This window comes from Mobula hypostoma, chromosome 2 (genome assembly GCF_963921235.1).
Source record: "Mobula hypostoma chromosome 2, sMobHyp1.1, whole genome shotgun sequence".
Taxonomy (NCBI): Eukaryota; Metazoa; Chordata; class Chondrichthyes; order Myliobatiformes; family Myliobatidae; genus Mobula; species Mobula hypostoma.
In genome coordinates this window covers 56,812,834-56,836,575 of record NC_086098.1, presented here as the reverse complement: position 1 = coordinate 56,836,575, position 23,742 = coordinate 56,812,834, and the positions used below count along the sequence as shown (strand labels likewise).

General features: G+C 41.8%; 1 protein-coding gene across 3 annotated transcripts in view; it reads right to left on the bottom strand.

Moving 5' to 3' along the window:
* The window catches only part of nbas (NBAS subunit of NRZ tethering complex), a 322,014-nt gene that overhangs the window by 227,991 nt on the left and 70,281 nt on the right, over nt 1-23,742 (bottom strand). For 2 of the 3 annotated variants that reach the window (XM_063037332.1, XM_063037350.1), the window contains exons 21-22: nt 22,798-22,934; nt 8,212-8,295 (exon numbers count right to left, since the gene is read on the bottom strand). In XM_063037332.1, coding sequence (XP_062893402.1) covers nt 8,212-8,295; nt 22,798-22,934 — 221 coding nt within the window. The remainder of the gene's footprint in view (nt 1-8,211; nt 8,296-22,797; nt 22,935-23,742) is intronic. The other variant, XM_063037341.1, reaches the window with a different exon arrangement.

Below are 23,742 nucleotides of genomic sequence, written 5' to 3'. Positions count from 1 at the left end.
ACTGCAACTCACTGGATGCATTTGCTTTTCATGCCATTCTCTGTAAATTCTAGAGACTGTTGTGCTTGAAAATTCAAGGAGATAACCTATTCTTGAGATACTCAAACCTCCTCAACTGGTCGAAGTCACTTAGATCATTTTCTTTTCCATTCTGATGCTTGGTCTGAGCAACAACAGAACCTCTTCACTATATCTGCATGCATTTATGCATTGAGTTGCTTCCACATGATTTGCTGATTAGATATATGCATTAATGAGGTGTACCGGTGATCCTAATAAAGTGGCCACTGAGTATATTACATAGATCCATCAAATCATATTATAAAATTCAAGTCTATAAACATAGATTTTAAACTAATAACTGCCAGTATAAGCTGCTTTAGAAGACAGAATAAATATGATTCAAGACTTTCTATTTAATTGAAATTTTAGTTTCAATAATGAATTAATATTATATAGTAATACACAGCTCTTTGTATTGCTGAATGGTCTACAGAAGTATTTAATAACAAATTTCAGAAAGTCACTTACACAGCTGAAAATGCTTGCATGCTAAGATTTCCATTTCATTTATGAAGCTTGTTTTTAGCACTACTACAAAAATGTTAAGGTTTTTTTCCTGGATGTTATAATAGAATTTTCAGGCTAAAGGAAACAAATTTGAAGGTGCATCTACAGTCATAATTACTTTAAGCTGGGGTCTGATCAGCCCCGGCTGGGTCACCTGGAGGAGGCTGTATGATGTTGAAAGACCCGAAAAACTCGATGATTCCAGGAACATCACTGAAGATGTATCTAGCAGCATCAGTAGATGTATGTACACAGCTTACAATAAGGAAAATTGAGAAGAAAATCGACAGTTTTTTTTTCTTCTCTTCACTATTTATGTCTTTCATTATCATACAAGATTATCTGTGCTCAAAACAGATGAAGAATTTTTTTTAGGTAAAGCTACAATAGCACAAAAAACATTAGAGCGAAATCCAAAATGGCGATGCGTTCACACTTCATCTCTGGATGTAATAGTTCATCCATGTCCTATACGTCTTCGTTATGATCGGAAAATGCTGCCGGCTGTTAAACATACTGTGCACAGTGATTCCAACTTGCTAGTGAACTGTTGGAGCTCCACAGCTTGGGTTTCTTGGGATGCCATTAATGCCGTAGGAAGAAGTGAACAAGGAAACAAAAAAAGGGAAAAATACACTGGAATCTGGGAATGACTTTCCCCTTCAGGCCACCTCTCCCTTTGTTCTTTCTGGCAAACGTCCACTCACTTGAAAATAAACTGGACTACCTGCGCCTGAGATTGAACCAGCAAAAGAAAAACATCGGCACACTCATTCACGAGGAAATCTGCAGATGCTGGAATTTCAAGCAACACACATAACAATTGCTGGTGAACACAGCAGGCCAGGCAGCATCTATAGGAAGAGGTACAGTCGACGTTTCGGGCCGAGACCCTTCGTCAAGACTAACTGAAAGAGATAGTAAGAGATTTGAAATCTCTTACTATCTCTTCTTTCCATTATGTGTGTTGCACACTCATTCTCACAGAATCACGGCTTCAAGAATCCATACCGGACACGGCCATCCAGCTGGAGGGTTTCAGCTCGTTTTGGGCTGACAGAAATCCAGCTGTGACTATATCCGTATTTACAGAAATATGAACTAGTGTATCGAGGCTATAGCAGTGGTATCCCATTGTTCACCGATGATTGAGTTTATTTTTATGAAGTGCAGACCATTTTATATACCAAAGGAGTTCAATACAGTAGTATATCCCCTCTCCTCTGCTAGTGTCAGCGAGGTACTGCGTGAGCTCTACAGCACCATCAGTGACTTCCAAAGCAAACACCCAATGGTATCTTCATTATCACAGGTGATTTTAACCATGTGAACCTAAAGACAATCCTGCCTAAGTTCCACCAGCAGTTGATTTTGCTACCAGAGGTGAAAGCACTAGACCTGGTTTACACTAACATACCATGTTGCCTAAAAAGCAGTCCCTCAACCTCACATTGGTCCCTCAGATCAGAATGTTAATTCCAGCATACAAACCAGTGATCAAATGGGTCAAACCAGTTCTAAAGGTGGTGAAAGCCTGGCCTGAGGGTGCAATCTCTGCACTGCAGAACTGGAGAACGTCCAGGGAGGCTGCTACCCAATGCAAACATGTTATCATCGAGGAATACGTGATTTCTATGACCAGCAACGTAAAAGTGTACTGAGGATGTTGCCATCATGAAATACATCCAGGTGGGGGCAAATTAGAAGCCATAGTTTACTACAGAGGTCCGTGCCAGGCTGCGGGATTGTGATGCTGCTTTCAAATCAGAGATGCAACAGTTCCCATGGAAGCAAGAGCTGTTTTGTCCCGCTCTATCAGGAAGGCAAAATGGGAGCATTCTCAAAAAATTTATAGTCACTTCTGCAATACCAGAGACACAAGACACATGTGGCAGGAAATTCAGAGGGTTACAGACTACAATTCTACCCTGCACTTCAGTGACCAGGATGTCCGGGAGGCTGAATGTTTTCTCAGCCTGGTTTGATGCACAGAACAAACTGCTGGCGAGGATGGTACACAACCCCCTGGGGGTGCGGACATTCCGTCCAGCTGCAGCTGAGGTGAGGAAGACCCCAGCCAGAGTCGACCCACACAAAGCTGCGGGGCCTGATAATATACCAGGTTGGGTTCTGAAAGACTGCACATCCCAGCTAATAGAGGTGCTGACAGATATACTTAACATCTCTCTGGAACAATCTGTTACCCCCTCGGTTTTCAAGGCAGCAACCATCATTCCAACGCCAAAGGTGGCAACAGTAACCTGCCTAAATGACTATCTACTGGAGGCATTAACATCAACCATTATGAAAAGCTTTTAGCAGCTGGTCGTGGAGCACATTAAAGCCTTTCTCCCAGCTACACTAGACACTTTCCAGTTTGCTTATTGCTCAAATCGATCTACTGATGATACAATAACCTCTGACCTCTACCCTGAGCTGTTCCACCTGGAAACCGGGGGCTCATATGCCAGACTGCTGTTCATAGACTTCAGTTTAACATTCAGCACGATAATACTGCAGAAACTGGGGGCAAAACTGTCCTTGCTGGGTCTCAACACCTCCCTCTGCAATTGGATACTGGACTTCTTAACAGTAAGGCCACAGTCAGAGGGCAGCAACATCTCTCATCCCAAGGCTGTATGCTCAACTCGCTGCTAACGTACGAACATGTTGCAGGATCCAGCTCAAACCGTGTCATCAAATTTACGGATGACACAACAAGTGATTGGCCTCATCAAGAACGGTGACGAGATGGAGTATAGACAGGAAGTGGAGTGGCCAGTGGATTGGTGTGAGATGAACAACCTAAGCCTGAATGTGGAGAAGTCAAAGGAAATTATTGTGGACTTTAGAAAGCTGCAGTCAAACCATCCCCCTCTGCAAATACATGTCTCCTCCGCATTCACATTACAGTGACCTCATCTGGTCCCTTAATATCACCTCCCTGAACAAGAAGGCACAACAATACCTCCACTTCCTGAGAAGATTGAGGCAACCAAGGTTTCCACCCCCGCCCCCCCATCTTAACTGCATTTTACAGGAGCACCATTGAGAGCACCCTGACAAGTTGTAACTCCATCTGGTATGGCAGCAGTTGAGTATCGGACTTGAAGGCCTTACAAAGGTCTGTGACAATAGCTGAGAGGATCAAAGGGGTCTCGCTACCATCCAGCAGAGATTTATCAGGAGCGCTGCACACAAAGGGCCCTTAGTATTTTTAAGGATCCCACCCATCCATCCAGCATCCTCTGACTTTCTATCATCAGGTAAGAAACTACGACGTACAAAAACAAGAACCATCAGGATGAGCAACAGCTTCCTCCCCCAGGCCATTAGACTTCTGAACTCCCAGCCGCATCGCATTCGAAGTGTCACTGGTTAATATGTTCCATAACTTGCAATATTTAATATTAATACACTTTAGTTTGCTGTTTATGTGTGATTCATCTGTAGATTTTATTCCTACCTTCGTAAGTTTTTGTCTGTTATGTGCTTTACATCCTGATTCAAAGAAATGTCTCATTTCTACATACATATTATGCATTATGTACATGTATGTAGTTAAATGACAATAAACTTCACTTGACTTGAAGATTTCATCATGACAGAAAATCAAGCAGTCTTTATTATTGGAAATTACTTCACCAATTTCCTACCATTGGCTTTACTCAAGACAATAGTGCTTTTCTTCACCAAAAATAGTGTTACGTGTTGCCTATAACACATAAGGTTGCCTCAACTGATTGAAATGCAGCTTTAAACATGTTTCATGAACAATATTAATTAGAGTCCTTTTAATGCAATTGAAAATGAATTGAAAGAAAATAAAAATAGAAATACTTAGCAGGTAGAGCAGAATTGTGGAAAGAAATAGAGTTAATGTTTTAGGAATGAGTAATGAGTGTGATGAAAGGATGAATAGAAGAAAGGGTTTATCTCTGATAGGATGAGACTGGATGACTTTAAGTGGCAGTTAAGCAGCAGCTAAAATCAGATTAAGTACCATGCAAATTGGTTAAAGACTGACGTCAATGATAATGAGCAGTTTACAGAGAAGAGGTGGAACCTCCATTTGGTACTTCTTGCTACATATGACTGTAAATGCTTCAACTCTGTCTTTTTAACTTGCGAAACTAAGCCATCTTTGAGGTGAGTGATTTCCACCTAGCTTTTAATTGTCCATCACTATTCACGATCAGTGTGGCAGAGGTTGCCGGAGAGCTCCGCTGTTTATTGGATGCTGGTTTTTTTCTGCTACTTCCTAGGCCCAGGCATGTAGTATGTATTGCAGTTTTGCCAGGTTAGAAGTTTATCCTTAGAAATACCTGGAGCTGCTGCTGATATGCCCTTCTGCATTCTTCACTGATCCCTTACTTGGATACTAATGATGGAGCAAGGGATGTGCTTGTTTAGATTACAGAAAATGGTGGGTGCACATTTCTGTAGTAGATGGCACCACCTTTTTAATATCTGACATCTATACCAAGTTTTTTCTATTTAACATGATGGTGGTGCCAACCAACACAACAAAGGTTATCCTTCAGTTATTTTTGTTTATTGTATTTTCCTCCCCAAAAATCTAAGTGGGTGAAATTACCATAGTTGACTCACAATGGAGGTATTTAAATTCTTTTTTTAAGAATTACTTTGGAATGTAGTTCTACCATTCTTTTGTTCATAATCTGAAAAGCTATAATGTCTCACTGTCTTAATGTAAATAGAAATCAGTATTTTAACTTTTAAGAACTGTGGATGCAAGTAAGTGGATCTTATCGAAATAAACACAGTATAATTTTAAGTTGTAACTTAAAGGAATAAAATTTCATTGACATCTATTTTTTAATCCAAACTATACCAAAACTGAAAGAGGATCTAATGCTTTTCCAGCATATCTGACGAATAAACTCTTCTCGGGCTTCCAGCCAGGTACAGGTATTGACTTTAACCAACGTCTGGATGGCAAACGCCACCATCTTCATCAGGGATGATATGATGCTGAGAAACATTTAGTCTGGTGGCATATATACCTCCGTCATCCGGCCCTCCTGATTGGTTGAGGACAAACCAGTTTTCCGCTATGCCACCTCTCTTACAATCGAATTCCAGTTCTTACTTAGAGCTAGATCTTTGTATTTGTTAAAATTCTTATTCCCTAGTTTTATTTCAATAGCTTCTTTCACCAGACAGTCCCTAAAGACATTGATGCAGCACAATAGCTTTGTGCAGTCAAAGTCAATCCTATGGCCATTGAGTATGTATTGCTCTGCCGCGACCAATTCTCCGGGTAACACAAATGGATACACCTCATGTGCTCTTTGAAACAGATTTCCACCATGTGCCCCATCTGACCGATATATGCTGCTCCGGATTCACAAGGACTCCTGTAAACGGCAGCCAGGTTATCCAGAGAAATCAGCAGTAGCAGAATATTGCATACACAATGGCAGTAGGATTGCCTTTGACTGCACAAAACTACAGTGCCACGCCAATGGCTTTTGGGACCATCACCAGATCTTTGTACTTGAAATAAGACTAGGGAAAAACAATTTTAGCAAATACAAAGATCTCACTCTCATTAAGAACTGGAATTCATTTGTTTATAAACGGGGACACTGGAAAACTGGTTGGTTGAGGACTAACCAATCAGGAGGGACAAACGACGGGAGTATACAATGAGTCTCTCATCGAAACGTCGTTTAAAATTGATACCTGCACCCCACTGGAAGCCCAAGAAGAGTTTATTCATATACCAGAACTATATTCATTAATGACTCTTCAAAATATTTAATTCATTGCTTAACATTTAGCTTTTAAGAAACACTCTACAAAAAAAAATTGTGGCCTAGCATTACATTCTGCTTTGTTATAATAAAAAAAATGTACTGCATTACACCATTCATCAGATATAGTTTGATTTTGCTATGCTGTACTCATACACCAAATCAATTATATCAACTATTCTTATGGTTCTGCAAATTATATCTCGCTGTAGAAATTTAACTATATTAACTCCAAGTAAAATGAATTTCAGTTGCAGAGAGACATTTCAAAGTTGCTGCCTGGCCTGCTGCGTTCACCAGCAACTTTGATGTGTGTTGCTTGAATTTCCAGCATCTGCAGAATTCCTGTTGTTTGCAGAGAGACATTGCTTTTCAAGATACCATTAGAAATTCTGGTCTGTTCTAAACGTGAACTCAGTAAGGTCAGTCATATTAGTTAGTCAGAAACTTTTTTTTAAAATGGGAATCAACTCATTATGCCGTTTATTAATTGACACAATTTTGGCAGTGTGATGTTATATTTTAAGGCAATATTAGTATCTTAAACTGTGGTATTTCTTTAATCCCCTGAAAGCAGAATTAGCCACTCCCTAGCAATTATTTGTTTGGACAGGACTCCATGTAAAACTCAAGCTGCTTTATTTCACATTATTGCATTTTGGAAAGTCAAACGCAAGAGGAAAGTATACAATTAATGGCAGATCCTTAGCCGTATTAATATACAGAGGAGCCTTGGGGTTAGGTCCATACCTCCCTGAAAATGGCAACAGAAACAGATAGTATTGTTAAGGTGGCTTTTTGTTTTAAATTATACTGCACAGAAACAAGTCCTTTGGCCCAATTCATCCATGCTGATAAAGACGTCTGTCCAAGCCCATTCCATTTACTGTGTTTGGCCAAGTCCCTCCAAACCATTTCTACCCACGTACCTGTCTAAGTGCTTTTAAACATCTACAACTTCCTCTGGCAGCTTGTTTCATATGCTCACCATCCTCTGTGTAAAAAAAGGTCTCCCCTCAGTTCCCTTTTAAATCTTAAATCCTCTCACCTGAAATCTATGTCACTGAGCAGCACAGCTCAGGAACAGGCCCTTTGGCCCACAATGTTCTGCCAAACCAATTATACACCCAACTAAACCAGTCCCTTCTGCCTACACAGTTTCTATATTCCTCCATTCTCTGCATATTTATGAGGTAATACCAAATATTGAAAGGCCTGCATGGATTGGACATGGAGAAGATGTTTCCAGTGGTGCAAGCGTCCAGGATCAAAGGACACAGATTCAGTATAAATGGTTATCCCTTTAGAACAGAGATAAGAAGGAATTCCTTAAGCTGGAAAGTGATGAATCTGTGGAATTCATTGCTGGAGTTGGTGGTGGAAGCTGAGCCATTGGTTATAATTAAAGCAGAGCTTGATAGGTTCTTGATCAGCAAGAGTTTCAAAGGTTATGGGGAGAAGGCAGGAGAATGGGACTGAGTGGGAACAATAACTTAGCCATGATTGAATGGTGCTGGTAATCAATGAACCAAATGGCCAAATTCTGCTCCTATGTCTAATAGTCTTTACCATACTGTCTCCACCATTACATCTGGCAGCAGATTCCAGATATTGGATATCTGTAAAAACAAAGCAACGTGCTCTGCACATTTTCTTTGAATTTATCCCCCCTTACCTTAAAATACATGCCTCCTACTGGTAGAAATTTCAACCCTGGGAAAAAGGATACAGGCTGTCAATTCTACCTATGCCTTTCATAATCCTATCACCTGCTGTCATGTCTTCCCTCAGCCTCCACCACTCCAGATAAATTTAAAAATGTTTAATAATGTTAAAATTATTAAAAATAACTTTATCCAACCTTTCCTTACAACACATGCACTCTAATACAGGGAAGATCCTGATACACGTTTTCTGTACACTTTCCATAACCTCCACATCCTTCCTATAATGGGCACAAGAAACAAACATAATATTTTAGATGCAGCCTAACCAGACTTTTAAAAGGCTATAACACAACTTCATGACTACTGAACTTGTACAGTCTATGCATTTCTGGTCACCTATTTTCAAGAAGGACGTGAAGGCTTCAGAGAGAATGCAGCATAGGATTACCAGAATAGTGCCTGGATCAGAAGGTAATGCTTATTTTCTCTGGAGCAGAGGCTAAAGGAAGAACTGATATTGGTTTATAAAATTATGAGAGACCAGATACAGTCATGGACAGAATCTGTTGCCTGGATACAAGTGCTAAATACATAAAGACATAGCATTAAGGAAAAGGAGAGTAAGTTTAAAGGAGGCATGCAGGACAAGCTTCTGTTTTAAATACATGGAGTGTGGGAGGTGCGTGACCCAGGCTGCCAGGGTTGGTAGTGGAAGCAGATACTAAAGTGGCATTTAAGAAGCTTTTAGATAAGCACATGAATATGCAGAAAATGGAGGGATAAAGATCATACGTAGGCAAAAGGATCAGATTCATTTGGAATTATGTTCAGCATAGACATCGTGGACCAGGTGACCTGTCCATGCTGTATTCTTCGATTTATAAGACCATAAGATATAGAAGCATAATTAGGCCATTTGGCCCATCGAGTCTGCTCCACCAGTTCATCATGACTGATCCAATTCTGCTCTCAACTGCAATCTAGTACCTTCTCCCCATATTCCTTCATGCCCCGACCATCTCAGTTCCAAAAGCAGATCCCTCTATTCTGAAACTATGTCTTAGACTTTTCCACCACAGGAAGCATCTTCCCCACATCCATCATATCAAGGCCTTTCATCATTCGATGGGTTTCAAAGAGGTCAAAATCATTGTTCTGAATTTGAGTGAATGCAGATGCAGAAGCATCAAACATTCTTTATATCAAAAGACCTTCAATCCTAGAATCATTCTCATTAACCTCCTTTGAACCCTCTCTAGTTTCAGCACATCCTTTCAAAGGGGCCCAAAACTGTTCATAATACTCCAAGTAAGGCTTTAGAAAGTCTCAACATTATATGACTCGGATTTTACGCCAAATAAAATGGATGCTAGATCTAAGGACTGGATAGCTAAAGGAATAACAGCTATTTGCAATATAATGAAAGAAGGAACACTGTTCAGTTTTGAAATGCTCAAAGAGAAACACTTATGAGAAAAACAAGACTTTTATCGGTATTTACAGATGCGACAGTATGTTAATAGAATGGTTAAAAATGTAACCAAGGCAAGTACATGTTTGATAGAGTTATTTTGAAAAGCATATAATTCAGACAATGGTAGTAGAATCATTTCAAGCGTGTATAAGGGTTTGTCAAATCTTAAAACAGATTCGACTTCATAAATTAAAACAAAATGGGAGAAATAAGGAGAGATAATAATATCTGAGGAAGAATGGACAATAATATGGAGGTATCAATGGAAGTGTACCAGTTCACAGAAATGGAGGGAGTTCGGGTGGAAAAACTTGATAAGATATTTTATTACACCCTCTCAGAAATCCCATTATGATAGCAACCTCCCTGTTTGCTGGAGAAATTGTGGAAATCAAAATGCAAACCATTATCATTTTTTCTGGGAATTCCCTGTTATCAAAGACTATTGGAGTGGGATACATAATGCCCTACAAGACATCTTTAAATGTAAAATACTCTTAGCAGATCAGACCATGTATTTTGGGTATATATCTCAAGAATGGTTTAAAAGAGACAAATATTTAATGAATATACTGCTGATGGCTGGTAAAAAGACCCTTAGAAGGAAATGGTTATCACAGGAGAGCCCAAACTTAAATGTATGGATGGAAATTACAATGGACATTTACAAAATGGAGAAGATAACAGCATCTGTTAATCATAAGTTGGAACAATTTGATTCATACTAGGAAAAATGGTTTAACTACATAACACCTCATAGGCCTGATTTTATTCTCACAAGTCAATGAATATGTTGTAAAAAAAAAGATCACTCCCTACTTTGTACATAGTTTTCTTCTTTTGATTGTTCTTTCCTCTCCTTTCTATAAGTGTACACCTCAGATAAATATTATGTGGAAATTTGTGACAAATATGACTATATGATATATATGTACAGTATCTGAAATACACCTTATGGAAATGTTTATTTGATGATGAACTTCAAAAAATAAATTACAAAAAAAAGAAAGTCTCAACATTGCATCCTTGCTTTCATATTCCAGTTCTCTTGAAATGAACACTGACATTGCATTTGCCTTCCTAGCCACAGACTCAACATGCAAATTAACCTTTAGGGAATCCTGTACAAGGATTTTTTGCACCTCAGTATTTTTTCTATTTTCTCCGCCGTTAGAAAATAGTCAACCCATTCATTTCTTCTACCAAAATGCATGACCATACACTTCCTGACACTATATTCCATCTGCCATCTCTTTGCCCATTCTCCTAATCAAAATCCATCTGTAGCCTCTCTACTTCCTCAAAACTACCTGCCCCTCTGCCTATCCTCATATCATCTGCAAACTTTGCAATAAAGCCATCAATTCCAACACCCAAATCACTGACATAATGTAAAAAGAATCAGTCCCAACACCAGCAGCCGGTCAGAAAAGGCTTTCTTTGTTCCCACTCCTTGCCTCCGGCCAATCAGCCACTGCTTTAGCCATGCTATAATCTTTCCTGTAATACCATGGGCTCATAGCTTGTAGCTTTGTAGCTTGTCAAAGGCCTTCTGAAAATCCAACTACACAACATTAACCAATTCTCCTTTGTCTTTGCTGCTTGTTATTTCTTCAAAGAATTCTAACAGAGGAATTTCCTTGAGGAAACCATGCTGACTACAGACTATTTTTTCCATATGCCTCCAAGTACCCTGAGAGCTCATCCTTAGCAATCAACTCCAACATACTTCCAACCACCAAGATCAGACTAACTGGTCAATAGTTTCTTTTCTTCTGTTTCTCTCCCTTCTCACAGAGTGGAGTGACATTTGCAATTTTTCAGTCTTTCAGACCAATTCCAGAATCTAGTGCTTCTTGAAAGATCATTACTAACGCCTTCAGCCACCTCTTTCAGAATTCTGGGGTGTACATTATGTGGTCCAGGTGACTTATCTACCTCCAGACCTTTCAGTTTCCCAAGAACCTTCTCTCTAGTTATGGTAATTTCACACACTCCCTGCCCCTGACACCTGGAACTTCCACCACACTGCTAGTACCTTCCACAGTGAAGACTGATGCAAAATACTTATTCAGTTCATCCGTCATTATGTTGTCCCCGCTTACAACCTCTCCTTTCCAGCAGTCCGCTATCTAATCTCGCCTCTCTTTTACACTTTATGTATCTGAAGTAAGAGTTGGTATCCTCTCTAATATTATTAGCTGGCTTACTTTCGTATTTCATCTGTACCTTCTTAATGATTTTTTTAGATGCCTTCTGGTGCTTGTTAAGAGGTTCCCAATCCTCTTAACTTACCACAGATTTTTGCTTTGTTATATGCCCCCTCTATGGCTTTTATGTTGGCTTTGACTTCTCTTGTAAGCCACGTTATGTCATCTTAACTCTAAAATACTTCTTCCTCTTTTGGATGTATATATCCTGTGCCTTCTGAACTGCTCCCAGAAATTCCAGCCATTGCTGCTCTGCCGTCATCCCTGCCAGTGTTCTTTTCCAATCAATTCTGGCCAACTCCTCTCTCGTGCCTCTGTAATTCCCTTTACTCCGGTGTAATACTGATACATCTGACTTTAGCTTCCCTTTCTCAAATTGCAAAGGGAATTCAAGAAATTATGAACAAAAGAAAATCTGCAGATGCTGGAAATCCAAATAACTCAAAGCTAGTAATCTCGGGATTACTGCCTATGCCACGCAACAGTAAACATAGGAATAGAGTGAAGTGGAGGATAAATGCGTGGCTGAGGGATTAGAGCAGAGGGCAGGGATTCAGATTTCTGGATCATTGGGACCTCTTTTGGGGCAGATGTGACCTGTACAAAAAGGACAGGTTGCACTTGAATCCAAGGGGGACCAATATCCTGGCAGGGGTGGTTGCTAAGGCTATTGGGGAAAGTTTAGAATTGCTGGGGGGGGGGTGGGAACTGAATGGAAGAGAAAGAGGAAGGGGCTGTAGGCTTACAAATAGAGAAAGCTTGAAGACAGTGCGAGAGAGAGGATAGGCAGGTGATAGAGAAGGGATGTGCTCAGACCGATAGTTTGAAATGTGTCTATTTTAATGCAAGAAGCATCATGAACAAAGCAGATGAGCTTAGACTGTGGATCAGTACTTGGAGCTATGATGTTGTGGTCATTACAGAGACTTGGATCGCTCAGGGGCAGGAATGGCTACTAAGAGTGCCAGGCTTTAGATGTTTCAGAAGGACAGGGAGGGAGGCAAAAGAGGTGGGGGAGTGGCACTGCTGATCAGAGATAGTGTCACGGCTGTAGAAAAGGAGGAAGTCATGATGGGATTGTTTACTGAGCCTCTGTGGGTGGAAGTTAGGAATAGGAAAGGACCAATAACTCTACTGGGTGTTTTTTTATAGACTACCCAATAGTAACAGGGACATCAAGGAGCAGATAGGGAGACAGATTCTGTAAAGGTGTAATAATAAGAGTTGTAGTGGTGGGAGATTTTAATTTCCCAAATATTGATTGGCATCTCCCTAGAGCAAGGGGCTTGGATGGGTTGGTGTTTGTTAGGTGTGTTCAGGAAGGTTTCCTGACAGAATATGTAGATAAGCCTACAAGAGGAGGCGCTGTACTTGATCTGGTATTGGGAAATGAACCTGGTCAGGTGTCAGGTCTCTCAGCGGGAGAGCATTTTGGAGATAGTGATTACAATTCTATCTCCTTTACCATAGCAGTGGAGATGGATAGGAACAGACAAGCTAGGAAAGCGTTTAATTAGAGTAAGGGGAAATTTGAAGCTATCAGTCAGGAACTTGGAAGCATAAATTGGGAACAGATGTTCTCAGGGAAATGTATGGCAGAAATATGGCAAATATTCAGGGGATAGTTGCTTGGTGTTTTACATAGGTACATTCCAATGAGACAGGGAAAGGATGGTAAGGTACAGGAACTGTGGTGTACAAACACTGTTGAAAATCTAGTCAAGAAGAAAAGGAAAGCTTATGAAAGGTTCATAAAACTAGGTAATGATAGAGATCTAGAAGATTATAAGGCTAGCAGGAAGGAGCTTAGGAATGAAATTAGGAGAGACAGAAGGGGCCATGAGAAGGCCTTGGCAAGCAGAATTGAAGAAAACCCCAAGGCATTCTACAGGTATATGAAGAGCAAGAGGATAAGACATGAGAGAATAGGACCAATCCAGATGAGATGCACCCCAGGCTACTGTGGGAGGCGAGGGAGGAGATTGCTGAGCCTCTGGCAATAATCTTTGCATCATCAATGGGGATGGGGGAGGTTCTGGAGGATTGGAGGGTTGCAGATCTTGTTTCCTTATTCAAGAAAGGTAGTAGAGATAGCCTAGGAAATTATAGACCAGCGAGTCTTACTTCAGTGGTTGGTAAGTTGCTGGAAAAGATCCTGAGGGGCAGGATTTATAAACATTTGGAGAGGCATAATATAATTAGGAACAGTCAGCATGGTTTTGTCAAGGGCAGGTCGTGCACTACAAGCCTGATTGAATTGTTTGAGGATGTGATTAAACACATTGATGAGGGTAGAGCAGTAGATGTAGTGCATATGGATTTCAGCAAGGCATTTGATAAGGTACCTCATGCAAAGCTTATTGAGAAAGAAGCATGAGATCCAAGGGGACCTTGATTTTTGGATCCAGAAATGGCTTGCTCACAGAAGGCAGAGAATGGTTGTAGACGGGTCATATTCTGCATAGAGGTCGGTGACCAGTGGTGTGCCTCAGGGATATGTTCTGGGACCCCTACTCTTTGTGATTTTTATAAATCACCTGGATGAGGATGGGTTAGTACATTTGCTGATGACACAAAGGTTGGGGGTGTTGTGGATAGTGTGAAGGGCTGTCAGATGTTACAGCGGGACATTGATAGGATGCAAAACTGGGATGAGAAGTGGCATCCAAATAAGTGTGAGGTGGTTAATTTTGGTAGGTCAGATATGATGGCGGGATATAGTATTAATGGTAAGACCCTTGGCGGTGTGGAGGATTAGAGGGATCTTGGGTTCCGAGTCCATAGGACACTCAAAGCTGCTGCACAGGTTCACTCTGTGGTTAAGAAGGCACACAGTGCATTGACCTTCATCAACCGTGGGATTGAGTTTAAGAGCCGAGAGGTAATGTTACAGCTATATAGGACCCTGGTCAGACCCTACTTGGAGTACTGTGCTCTTTTCTGGTCACCTCACTACAGGAAGGATGTGGAAACGATAGCAAGAGTGCAGAGGAGATTTAGGAAGATGTTGCCTGGATTGGGGAGCATGCCTTCTGAGAATAGGTTGAGTGAACTAGGCCCTTTCTCCTTGGAGCGGTGGAAGATGAGAGGTGACCTGATAGAGGTGTATAAGATGATGAGAGGCATTGATTGTATAGATAGTCAGAGGCTTTTTCCCAGGGTTGAAATGGCTAACATGAGAGAGCACAGTTTTTAGATGCTTGGAAGGAGGTACAGAGGAGATGTCAGGGGTAAGTTTTTTTTACACAGAGAGTGGTGAGTGCGTGGAATGGACTGCCGGTGGTGGAGGCAAATATGATGGGGTCTTTTAAAGAAACTCCTGGATAGTACGTAGAGCTTAGAAAAATAGAGGGCTATGGGTAACTCTACATAATTTCTAAAGTAAGTACATGGTTGGCACAGCAGTGTGAGCCGAAGGGCCTGTACTGTGCAGTAGGTTTTCTATGTTTCTATATTCTAACACACACAAAATGCTGGAGGAACTCAGCAGACCATGCAGCATCTATGGGAAAAAGTACAGTCAACATTTTGGTCCAAGATCCTTCAGCAGGACCCTTTGATCATATTATGATCACTCCCCTCAGGGTTCTTTCACCTTAAGCTCTCTAATCAATTCTGGTTCATTGCACAACACCCAATCAAGAATAGCTGATCCTCTGGTGGACTCAACCACGAGCTGCTCTAAAAAGCCATCTCACAGGCACTCTAGAAATTCTCCCTCCTGTAATCCAGCACCAACACGATTTTCCCAATCTACCTGCATACTGAAGTCCCATGACTACTGCAACATTGCCCTTTTGCAGGCATTTTTTAACTCCCATTGTGATTTGCAGGCTCTGTATAAAACTCCCATCAAGTTCTTTTTACCTTGCAGTTCCTTAGCTCTATCCACAATGATTCAACAATTCCAACTCTACGTTATCCCTTTCAAATGATTTGATTTCATTTTTTACCAACAGAACAACACCACCCCTCTGCCTTCTTGTTTATCCTTTTGATACAATGTAAATCCGTAGACATTACGCTCCCAGCTATAATCTTTCAGCCATGATTCAGTGATACCTACAACATCATACCTGACAATCTGCAACTGTGTGCAAGTTCATCTACCTTATTCCATATACTGTGCGCATTCAGGTACAATACCTTCTGTCCTGTATTCACACTTTTCCATTTTCTCTGCCTTTTACGTTGCAACTCATCCTGTTGACTGCAATTCTGCCCTATCAACAGCCTCTCCTCACTACCCATTATCTCTGTTTGTAAGCTAGCTACCTCATCTTCAGCATCTATTATCCACCTTTCCTATGATACTTCTTGTATTGAAATATAAGCTCAGGACGCTAGTCGCACTATGCTCAACCTTTTGATTCCTAATTTTGTCTGAGGTCTTACCATTATCTCCCTCCACAACCTCTCCATGAACTGTTCTGGTACTCTGGGTACCATTCCCCTGCAACTCTAATTTAAACCCCACCGTGCAGCATGAACAAATCTTCCCGATAGAATATTAGTCTCCCTCCTGTTCAGGTGCAAACCATCCCTTCTGTACAGGTCCACCTTCCCTAGAAGAGAGCCCACTGATCCAAACACTAACTCCTTAGCCATATATTAAACTGTATAATCTTCCTAGTTCTTGTCTCACCAGCACGTGGCATGGATAGCAATCCTGAGATCACAACCCTAGAGGTCCTATCCTTTAACTTAACATCTAACTCTCTGAACTCCCGATGCAAAAACTCATCACTCATCCTACCCACAACATTGGTACCTACATGATCACAGCTTCTGGCTGCTCACACTCCCACTTAAGAATGCTGAGAACTCTTGCACTGGGAGGCAACATGCTATCTGGGAATCTTTCTTGCCCACAGAACCTCCAGTCCATTCCCCTAACAAATCCCTTATAAAGCACAGCATCCCTCTTCTCCCACCTTCCCAGAGATCCAATCACTGTGACTTTCCTCTGTTAAGTCAGTAATTCTAAATTCCTCCATGTTATTACTTTGGAGACCTGGCCTGGGCCCAGAAAATTAGTGCAATTATGAAGAAAAAAATGGCAACACCGCTACTTCCTTAGGAGTTGCGAAGATTCGGCATGACATCTAAAACGTTGACAACCTTCCATAGTTGACAACCTTCTATAGATGTGTGCTGGAGAGTAAATTGACTGGCTGCACCACAGATTGGCATGGAAACACCAATGCACTTAAACGGAAAATTCTACAAAAATGTATGGATAGGTCTCAACCCATCATAGGTAAAGCCCACGCACCATTGAGCACATCTGCAGGAAATGGTGTCGCAGGAAAGCATCACCCAGGACATGCTCTCTTTTCACTGCTGCCATTAGGAAGGTGATACAGGAGTCTCAGGATTCACATCATCATGTTCAGGAATAGTTATTACCCCTCAACCAAAGGGGATAACTTCACTCAACTTCACTTACCCATCATTCTCACAGTCTATGGACTCACTTTCTAGGACTCCTCATCTCATGTTCTCAATATTTATTGCTTATTTATTATTATTCTTTACTTCTCTTTGTATTTGAAAAGCTGATATTATTCTACTATGGATTTACTGAGTATTCTCACAAGAAAATGAATTTCAGGGTTATATATGATGGCATACACATACCTTGATAATAAGTTTACTTGACTTTTAAGGTCAGGGGCTACAACTTTCATTATGATAACTTTTAAAAATATAAATACCAGGCAAGATATTTAGATGTAAGGGGTTTCTTTTTTTTTTGTCACTGCATAGTCTAATTAAAATGGCTTCTTTGTTATGTTATAATTGAAAGGGCTGAGAAAGTCCTTCCCGCTAGCCGTTTGTTTTGGATTATCTATTGACATGAGGACGAATGAACCAATTGCGATAGTTGTTATGCTTTTGGAGTGTCTGAAGATATCGTATGCGCGAGGTTTTGGGGCAGAAGGTGGGAGAGAGAGACAGAGGATGGACGAGGTGCTATGAGTCCGCTAACGGGGTCGGACCCCGAGCGGGGCGTTCGGCGAGGAGAGAAGACGGAGACGGACTCGTGTGGAGCATCTGGTCGATCACCGTTGTTGGTCCCAGGCGGCTGGTCAAGGTGGTCCGAGGGGATGCAGGGTGAAGAAGAAGGGTCCTGAGCTCCAACTGTTTGTGCACTAAGAGATTGAACTTTGATAAGTGTGGCGCCTTTTATTTTCCTGTTATATTTTATTCTCTATTAATTATATAGTTCCAGTAATATCTATAAACTGTAAAGCATTTAATCGTATCTGGTGTACTGTCTGTTACTTGGGCGGGGTGGGGTACATCACACAGCATCCACACAAACTTTTTACCCAGTTTGACGGGGTCGAGGGCTGTTTCCCTAGACGACAGCGAGCCGAGCGACCCCGAGGCTGGCCAGGGGGGCTACATTGTGTGGGCTTTTGTCCGGGATTGGATCGACTGGTATGCTGTGTGGGTGCCCTGTTTAAATTACTAATGTGTGTTTCTGCGGGTTATTTGCTGGTTATTGTCGTATGCATGATGGGTGAGGTCTTTGCTCGCGTTCAGACTAGCATTGACGAGTTGGAGGTGGAACTCGGGGCTGTCCATGCTGTTGGGAGAGAGAGGAAAGAGTGGCCTGATTCGGAGGTAGTGTCTGCGAATAAATGTCTAGCTCTGGTAGTCTCCACCTGGCGTTTGGGATAGTGTCCACCCCAAGAGGGGCGGGGGCGTGCGAGACGTGGGCAGAGCAGATCTCTCAGTTGTTAGATGAGTGGCAGTGCTTGGTTGAGGGAGAGTGACAGGGATTGGTTGAAAGTTTAAGTAGGCGGGCTGGTGACAGTGTGAGAGCTGTCAGGTTCACTTACACAGAGGTGACAGCTGTCAGTTATTTGAAAGAGGGGGGAAAGTTTTCAGTGTGTCTTCTCTGGCTAGGAGGGCGGCTAAATTGCTTGCAGTGCCAGGGGGATCATTTCAGGGTATCAGCCCCTCCCTCAGTTGTTCAGCTGATCAGAGAGGTGTCGGGAAACTTAGTGGAGGCCCAGTGGGGGAACAGCTTGGGGTCTCTGGGGAAGCACGTTCCCAGCAATGTACCAATGAACTTCCGAAAGGAAAAGACCCTATTCCTGAAGGCTTAGAGGGACCACGCCCCAGGATGTCGTTATGGATAGAGGGAAGCGATGCTAAAGCCAGGGCGCAGGTCAAGTTGTTGTACAGTTCGTTTTACAACCGGTGTCTGAAGCATTTACCCTGGATAACCTCAAGGGCACCGAAGATTTTGGGTACCAATGCCAGTAGTTATCCAGAAGACGATGATTGGTTAATGATCCTGGAGTTCATGGGGGCATTGTCTGGGCACCCAGCGTGTCGAGTTGCTCCTGCGGACGTGTGTAGCAGCCTTGAGCCGGTACCGAATTTAAACGAGACCCAGCGGTGGTACAGCCTGGGGAGAGTAGCTGAGGGTGAGACCCTCTTAGTAGACGCTCCGAACTACCATGAGGGAGGGGAGTTGACCGCTGAAGACACCTCAGTGAGAGAGAGGTCGCAGCAACCAGACCCTGGCGCCGTGGAAGATGTAAGCAGTGTGTGTGTGGATTATGCGACATGGTTTAAAGTGCTGGATCTGAGGAGTGGATGTTGCCAGATCCCGAGGAGTGCGGCTGTCGAGCCAAAGATGGCCGTTATTAGTTCCCTAGGATTATTTCGATCCGAAAAGATGCCCAAGGACATACCCGGAGCTCCTGCATTCTTCCCGCGGGGCATGAGGAAGACCATGGGGGAAGTGAAGGTGTGTGAAGTTTTGGCATATGTGGATGACCGCCTAGAGCTTGGAATCGCCTGGGGGGACTATGAGGCGAAGTGAGTGGCTGAGCCCGGGCGACAGAAGCGAAGTGTCACACGTGGAGGAGTTTTTGGCTGGAGGAGTTTGGTGCAATGTGAGAAAAATGACCTGACATACCAGTTGAACTTCCTGGTGTTGGAAAAGACGGTGGTGGACCTGGGGATGGAAACCCAGATTGTCAATCTGAATGAGACACAGGGGAGAGAGGGGATTTGCACCGCAGAACTGAGTGCTCAGAAATGCTGGTCGGAGGCTGAGTGCCGCACTTGTGGAACGACCATTGCAGACTTGGAATTCACGCTCGTCAACGTGGAGAAGGAGCAACAGAACTCTGAGCCGACACTGCGGTCATGTACTGAGGAATTAATCCAGCGAGAAGAAACAATGACCTACCTTCGAAGGGATCTGCAGAAACTCAAGACGTCGATTCAGAAAAGACTGGAAGACTTACAAGTTGGGGAAGATCAAGGAAGTGTTCTGATTAAGGCCAACAGAAAACCGAGAGCCCAGGGAGGGGAGTTTGACTACACTCCCGAGGAGGTGACGAAACGGAGGACAGATCTCGGAAAAGGGAGGCGGACGCTTGAAAGGAACCTGAAGATGACTATTGACAGTTTAAATGAAGTGGAAAAACTGAAAGTTGACCTGGAAGACGTCATCAGGAATAAAAAACTGAAGGCTGAACATCCTGTAACTGCTGCTTTCCAGGTCAGGGTGGAAGAAGCTGGTGGGGTAACTGCGTCCCAGACTGAGATGGCCCAGAACCCTGAGTCAGAACTGCTGAGGCTGTGGCGAGAGTCGAAGGAGTCCCCGAAGAAGCTGACGTCTCGACTGCAGGAGGCTGAAGGGGTAGCCCCGGCTAAATGTTTCAGTTTGGAGACACTCAAACAGCAGTTACCGATCGAGGGGATGAGGAAGTCTACCGATTCAAAGGATGATGTGCTGGACATGTGGTACGTGCTGCCTTTCGCTAACTTCCCCATGATTGAGGAAGAGACCTTTGGCCCTTCTCCCACTGAGTCAGGTGTAGTGGGGAGGGCTAGCTGTGGGCAGTCTGAGTTACAGCAGGACCAGGAAGGAAAAGAAGCGGGGCCCCGGACACGGGACAGGGGGCTCCGAGTTGTAATGGTGGCCTGAGTGGAGTTGGCAAGCAGACCCAAGGTATCCCTAGTAGTGTCTGAGCCTTTAGGGTTTAGGTGAGGGGGTACGGAGGTCTCGGAGGATTAGGAAACTCTCACATAGGTTGGCCTATGTAGCGCCCGTGGACGGGCGGAAGGTCCACTGTTTGGGGAGCAATGTCACTGTGTGTATTTGGATGGGTTTCTGTGTCTGTAGGACTGGTCGGCGAGTTATTTAGAAGTCATGAGGACATGACTTTATTTGGTGGGGGGATAGTGTAAGGGGTTTCTTTTTTTTTTGTCACTGCATAGTCTAATTAAAATGGCTTCTTTGTTATGTTATAACTGAAAGGGCTTCTTTGTTATGTTAACGGCTGAGAAAGTCTTTCCCGCTAGCAGTTAGTTTTGGATTATCTATATGAGGACGAATGAAGCAATTGCGATAGTTGTTATGCTTTTGGTGTGTCTGAAGATATTGTATGTGCAGGATTTTGGGACAACGCGGGAGAGAGAGACAGAGGATGGACTAGGTGCTGTGAGTCCGCTAACGGGGTCGGACCCCAAGCGGGGCGTTCGGCGAGGAGAGGAGACTGAGATGGACTCGTGTGGAGTGTCTGGTCGACCACCGTTGTTGGCCCAGGCGGCCGGTCAAGGTGGTCCGAGGGGTTGCAGGTTGAAGAAGAAGGGTCCTGAGCTCCAACTGTCTGTGCACGAAGAGATTGAACTTTAAGTGTGGCGCCTTTTATTTTCCTGTTATATTTTATTCTCTATTAATTATATAGTTCCAGTAATATCTATAAACTGTAAATCATTTAATTGTATCTGGTGTATTGTCTGTTATTTGGGCGGGGTGGGGTACATCACATAGCATCCACACAAACTAATTACCCAGTTTGGCGGAGCCGAGGGCTGTTTCCCTAGACGACAGTGAGCCGAGCGACCCTGAGGCTGGCCAGGAGGGCTACACAGAAATATAAAATATATAATTTTATATTTTAAAATATAAAAATACTAAGAAAAGAGAATACACTGCTGGAAAATAACATTAGAGTATCTGTTCCCCTCTGGGCTTGTGACTAAAAAATAAAATGTCATGTAAATTTAAAATATCAACCAACATGAAATGCAACAAAAATTGCTTTCAATTCTTGTTCAGATTTCATCACCTCCCTCCACTGTTTAGAAAACTAATTACTTTTTCTCCCCCAAAAGTCTCAAATTTTAAATCAGATAAATAAAATACAAACTAATCACTTGAACTATCATTAATGTGTCAAAATTCTTACACTTGTTGCACCAAATAAACTTTCTGATGAAAGGTCAGAAATAATATTACCTATTTCTCTCTCTCAACATACATTTCTTAGCCTGTAGAGTATGACCTGAATTATATGTGTTATACTACATTTTCAGCTTCTGTACTTTTTTGCTTTCTGATAAATCACTTCCAATTTTAGCAGTCAATTGTAAACCATTTTATCCAATGACACATTTTTTTCTAATATCCATATGCAGGGTAGCTTATTCACTAAAGATGACATTAATAACTACCAATTAAGTACTGTAATACAAGCAATTTATGCACTGAGGTTTTTTTAATTCACATGATTAATATTCCAGTCTAATTTTTAAAACAGCTTTAAATTCACTATAATTGCAATAAAATCCACCACAGTTTAATTCAAGCTATGCTTTATCACTTCTGTCAGTTTGGAATCTTTAGTGAAAATAACTGTATTTGTGTGTGCACCTGTGTCTCTGCATTTGCCTGTGTCTGGACAGAAGAAATGAACTGTCAATGTGTCAAGCTGAGACATTGCGTCAGAACAAAGTGGAGCAAAAAAAAAAGCCAGTTCAAAAGGAAGGTGAGCTAAGGAGGAATGAAGGATGATGTGCAAATGGAACCAGATAGGACAGAGGATCAGGTTAGTGAAATGTGTTGAGAGAAAATGAGCAAGAAATTGGAAAACTTAATGCTCACCTTTGGAAATTTAAAATCACCTGTAATTTCATATTATAACTAAGTCTATTTTAAGGATCCACTCAAAATTAAACTTCAAAAACAAACACGTAAAAAAACATGAGATTACTTTAATATGAAATCTTCAGTACAAAGGAATAAAGTTGTTTCAGATGCTTTTGAATACTCCTACCTTGCTTCTGGTAGAAGAAAAGAATACTCATGAGGAGTTGTTGTCTCAGGAAAGTTTGAAAGAATAGCCAGCCGATGAGGCAATAGATCGGAACCATGGTAGGTGAAAAGAATCTCCAAAGCACGGACATTGCTCTCCTATTTGAAAGAAAAAAGCACAGTTGGTAATATTATTCAAACACCACCAAACACTTCGACTCAGATTGACCAAGTTCATTCTTGTCAAAACCTTTGAGACAGTTAACAGTTAAGAGACAATGGGCTTTACTTTTTTCATTTTCTTTACCCCAACATTTAATGTCTACTGTTACCAAGCCAGCTACTTTCACAATCAACACTAGCAGAATATATTCAAGATGTGATCTACTTGCTGTCAGCTTTGACAGCATTTTCTCCCTCATCATTGTTCTCAAAAGGACAATATTCCTAGAAATGTTTTCCCAAATGAAATTTGTGGGCATTATTATATTTGCCTGCAATAGTCTACAAAACAAAGGGGGGGAATTCTACCTTTGTGATTAAAGATCAATCAAAAACTTAAAAGCTTTTCTTTTTTCATAGATAACCTTCACTAGCCAAGTGTTTTTTTAAAGTATTTTTAATTATAGTTTTACTCAACTTGAAGAAATACAGTCTTCTGAAAGACAGTAAATGGTCTTTGGAAGTACAATTCTATGAAAACGTGTTCAGTGTTATTATTGCTAGAACAAAATATATTAGATTCTTTTGATTAATTATCCCTTTATTTACATCTTGGTACTAGTCAGTTAAAAACCATCACCAAAACATAACTGTCAGGATTCAAAAGATGAATTCTAGCAAATAGGGATGCTCTAAAGTTGAATTCAAGTAAAGGAAGGAAAGTTATGGGATGATTGTTTGAAAGAGTCTGAAAGTCTTTATTTTTAAATAAAAACTTAAAGACAGGTATGTTGAAAGCAAATTT